This window comes from Urtica dioica, chromosome 11, assembly GCF_054948205.1.
Source record: "Urtica dioica subsp. dioica isolate 48M chromosome 11, U.dioica_male_clone48M_v1_H2, whole genome shotgun sequence".
NCBI classification, from domain to species: Eukaryota; Viridiplantae; Streptophyta; class Magnoliopsida; order Rosales; family Urticaceae; genus Urtica; species Urtica dioica.
In genome coordinates, this window is record NC_142766.1 from 2630404 (window position 1) to 2634961 (window position 4558).

General features: G+C 40.3%; 1 protein-coding gene across 1 annotated transcript; it reads left to right on the forward strand.

The window, feature by feature from the left end:
• The first annotated feature begins 437 nt into the window (after positions 1-437).
• LOC149380675 (PRP38 family protein) lies at positions 438-3982 on the forward strand. The gene is made up of 6 exons (XM_089601643.1): positions 438-867; positions 951-1072; positions 1182-1272; positions 1356-1485; positions 1592-1662; positions 3403-3982. The coding sequence occupies exons 1-6, from the start codon at positions 578-580 to the stop codon at positions 3794-3796; spliced, it is 1098 nt and encodes a 365-aa protein (XP_089457769.1). The 5' UTR covers positions 438-577; the 3' UTR covers positions 3797-3982.
• Positions 3983-4558: the final 576 nt, after the last annotated feature.

Sequence of the window (4558 nt, forward strand, 5' to 3'; positions counted from 1 at the left end):
CGACATGGGTTCGAAGTAAGAGGTTCGTGAAGCTTAGAGTTTCGAGCTTCCGTACAATGTCAGAATCGACAAGACCGCAGTGTCCGGTGACGAAGACCTTCGATGATCTGTCAACAAGGAATGATTGAGAATCGATGTCTGTGGCACAAAAATTGTTTAGAGGGATATAATAGAAATATGATATTGTTTGTTAGTGAATTGAACTAGTTATCTAATTAAACTCATAATTGAACTATAATTTTTAAAAAAGGATGTAATTTGAACTAGATAACTAGTTCATCCATAATATTTTGACTTATTTTAGATCGGATCACACGGACTATTTATTATTGTTGTAAACTTAGGGAATTTCGATGAAATGTCCGCTAAAAGTTACTTATAATTAAAAGCTCTGAATATTGTTAGTTAAAAAAAAAAGAAATAGATTATGCCAAAGGGGAAATTTGAACCTAATAGCTCAAGTTCAAAATCTCCATTTTAATTAAAAAAAAAAAAAAATCTAGGTACCAAAATTTGGGGTAAAATCGTTATTCGAAAAAGGAGAGCAGGCACTAGGGTTTATGAGTAGAGGCGAGGAATGGCGAACCGTACGGACCCAGCGGCAAAGAGCATAAGAGGAACAAACCCGCAGAACCTGGTGGAGAAAATCCTCCGGTCAAAGATCTACCAGAACACGTACTGGAAGGAGCAGTGCTTCGGGCTCACCGCCGAGACCCTGGTCGACAAAGCCATGGAGCTCGACCACCTCGGCGGAACCTTCGGTGGCAACCGCAAGCCCACCCCTTTCATGTGCCTCGTCACCAAGATGCTTCAGATCCAGCCCGACAAGGACATCGTCATCGAGTTCATAAAAAATGACGACTACAAGTAACACCTTAAGAACCACCCCTTTATCTCCCTTCGATGCCACTTCCTTGATTTCGCTTTTTTTTATTTATTTTTATGGCTAGGTACGTCAGAGTTCTTGGTGCCTTTTACTTGCGCCTCACTGGCTCCGACACCGACGTGTACCAGTATTTGGAGCCTCTCTACAACGACTATCGAAAGATTAGGAAGAAATCGGGCGATGGCCGTGAGATTTCACTCCCTCCTTTCTGTCTGTTCTATGCCTCTTGCTCTTTTCTTTTCATTTCTATCCCAGTAATATTTCTCTGTCTCTCTCTCTCTCTCCGATGTTTCAGAGTTTTCGTTGACGCACGTGGATGAGTTTATCGACGAGCTGTTGACGCAAGATTATTCTTGTGATATTGCTCTGCCTCGTATCAAAAAGAGGTATTCATTTATTTTATTGCCTCTTTGTGCAGTTATTTGGGTTTTTTTTTTTAATTTTTTTCCTACGGGGTATGGGTAATTAGATGGAATCTCGAGTCTATTGGTACATTAGAACCCAGAAAAAGTGCTCTTGAGGATGACTATGAAGAAGAGGAAGATAAAGAGGAAAATGAGCAAATCGATGATGAGCCAGAAGATGAACCCCATGAAAAGGTTTGCATCTCGCGCTTCTTTTGCAATGGTCTGTCTCTTTTCACATGATGAAGGGTTTTGGGATGTAAGAAGGTTTGTGTTTTGCTTTCTGTTTCTCCTTTTGCAGGATCATCACCGTGGTCGAAGCCCTGCAAGGGACAGAGACCGGGATAGAAGATATGATAGTCATAGATATAGGTACACCTTTCTTACATATTGTTCTCTGAATGGTCTTCTGTTGCCCCATTTCCTTTTTGGGATGATATTTGTTTACCTTCTTTTATCATACTTCCAAATGTGTTGTAGAATCCGTTCAGACATGCATTTACTTCATCTTTCACTTTCATGGCTGGAAGATCACAATATGTCAATTACTAGGGTATTAGTTTATTAATAGTTATAATTTTCTTTATCGAGGCTTAGTTTATATATAACTTTTACTTGCATAACTCAAATATTTCAGAATGAATATGAAATTTGAATAGTTTGAATATCTAGAGTTGTCTCTACCTATAGATAGATCGTAGAACCTTACTTGAATGTTTCTTGCAGATAGAGTTTTTCGTTGTTGTGATGGAAGCTGTTTAGTAATCTATATTAAACGTGGCACTAGTTCGCACTAGTATACTCTCGTTAGTCATTCGAATATCCACCATGGCATTTTAGCCATCTGTGGATTAATCGCTTCCTACAGTAAAGCAGAATCTGATCCTACCAGGTTTCGCTGCACTGGCAGTGTGCAGCGAGGAGTATGATGGATCATACAATGATTTCCGTCTCACTCTTTCATGCGTCTTTCGCGTTATTGAAATTTTTATTTTATTTTAACTGTTCAAACTAAATTTGGTTTTCGGCTTCTCCCTGTGTTCAATGCTTCTCGTTTCTTAGGGAGTTTAATACCTTCAATCAGACCAAAGTTTCACGCTTTGTTGGTTGTATATATCTCCCCTCCAAATCAACTATGATATTGTTTTCCAAACCCTAAACTATGTTTCTCAGGAGTCGCAAAGTTAGAATCAAGTTACGAAGGTTAGATTGCTACACGAGATGTAATTTTCTTCCACTCTTTTTTAGGATTCCCCCCTCCAAATTTGATCTTATGTTCCTACACCCTTGAAATTGTATTTCGTACACTTTTTTGGGTGAAATACAAGTATTTTCCAGTAAAATCCTAGGTCCCGTTTGGCAGTCATTAAATTGAATAAAAATGTTCTAAACATATGGAAATGATATACAAAATGGGTCATTTGAATAAAATATTTGTATTGGTGTTTGAGTTGAGGGGAATGACTTTAATAGTCTTTTTATCTATGAAATTAGTCTTTAATGACTTTTGATATAAGGTTTGAAGTTATTTTACCGCTCTGGCTGTCAGTCATGTATTGATTTTTGTTGTTTCTTTCTATGTCCGTTCTTATTCGAGATTGGCCTAGACTCAGAAGGATTGTAGTGAAGCTCCCCCCTCCCATTTCTCTAAGAAAATTTCATTTCTAAGAAAAAAAAAATACAAGGTTTTAATCCATTAAAATGATAAGATTTTTCCTCTAGGGTTTGGTCTAGTGGTAAGGGGCGATACTAGGGACCATGTTTGCCCCCGGCTCGATTTCCCCTGAACGCAACAATTGGGGCCAATGGGGTAGTCTCCGGGTCGATCATGCCGGGGCCTCGTTGATATTAGTCGGGTCTAACTCGGATACCACAATTATAAAAAATAAAAATAAAATTAATTGGATTTTCCTCTATAACTTCAATAATTATTTTAGGAATAGTGTTCTAATTTTACTCACCAAACACTAACTTAATAAAATTTATTCCATAGTAGTATTGTGGGAATGGATTTTGCAAACAGGGCAGTAGATGTTATTGCATTCTGCGATCTAAACCGATCGAGTAAGGTGGTTTGTATTTTGATAATTGTGTCCTTGTTTTTTTTCCCAGGGATCGAGATTACGACAGAGACTATGACAGGGACTACGGTAGGGATCGTGGACGTGGGCGAGAGAGGGACAGGGAAAGAGACAGAGACCATTATCGACTCCGAGAAGACAAGGATCACGATCGTGATCGGGAGAGAAGAGACAGAGATAGAGATCGCGGTCGTCATCGGAACCGTTCAAGGAGTCGAAGCGGGAGTAGAGACCGGAAGAGACACGGTCGCAGTAGCGTGAGCCCCCGGAAAAGGGACGGGCCCGAGGACGATGGCGAGCCCAAGAGGAAAAGAGAGAAGAAGGAGAAGAAGAAAAAGGTGGATGACGGGACAGATCATCCCGATCCAGAAATAGCCGAGGCCAACAGGCTCCGAGCATCACTTGGCTTGAAACCTTTGAAGTGAAACTAAATCCATCACCTCATCAATGGAGGTCGTTCTACTGACACTGTTTCTAGTTTTGACTTTGAGCTCTGTAAATGGCCTGATCATCTGAAGTGGTGGTTTTAGAATCCAGGCCTTGATAACTTTTCATGCTTAATCACTCTAGTTAAAAACTCCAAGCTACCCATAATTAAACAGGATTAGAAAGACTCGTCATTCATCATTAAATTCCATTACATTTCAGCGTGAAGCTAAGAAAACAATTCACGAGGAAAATATAAAGGACTACGTAACAGAAAATAAGTTGCACATTTGAGGTGTGACTATGGAATCCCTTCAGGTACTAAAACACCATTTTTATCATAATGAAGAGCGCCGGAAACCGTTAATGGCTTGCACTTGCTTCCCATTAGAATCCTCTTCTTACACAACTCCAAACTGTTCTTCTCTCGGGCTGGATTGACATGTTTGAGGTCCAAACACTTGAGATCAAGCCTCTTGCTTCCCATCTTTCTCAATGACCCGACCATCCCGAAAGTCCGCTGACTCAGCATCACTCTTTTCGAAGCATTGACCAGCTTTCCCGCGCTCTCTCGCTTTCTAACCACGACAGCACGTTTCGCAGCCCGATCACCAGAGGATTTTTCAAAGCTCTTAACCACATTCTCATGATTCCCATGTGCGTGGCTGCCAAAGGCGTTGGTGAATACGGAACGAACTGTCCGCAGAGTAAGAAGCTTTCCGAGCCTGACTTTCTTTGGACTTTTATCACTAGAATTCTCA

What these genes read in the sequence shown, in the direction of transcription:
- LOC149380675 (XM_089601643.1), top strand. Translation starts at nt 578, where the DNA reads ATGGCGAACCGTACGGACCCAGCGGCAAAGAGCATAAGAGGAACAAAC. An exon ending in CTGCCTCGTATCAAAAAGAG is followed by an intron (nt 1,273 to 1,355) that starts GTATTCATTTAT and finishes ATGGGTAATTAG; the next exon opens with ATGGAATCTCGAGTCTATTG. An exon ending in AAGATGAACCCCATGAAAAG is followed by an intron (nt 1,486 to 1,591) that starts GTTTGCATCTCG and finishes CTCCTTTTGCAG; the next exon opens with GATCATCACCGTGGTCGAAG.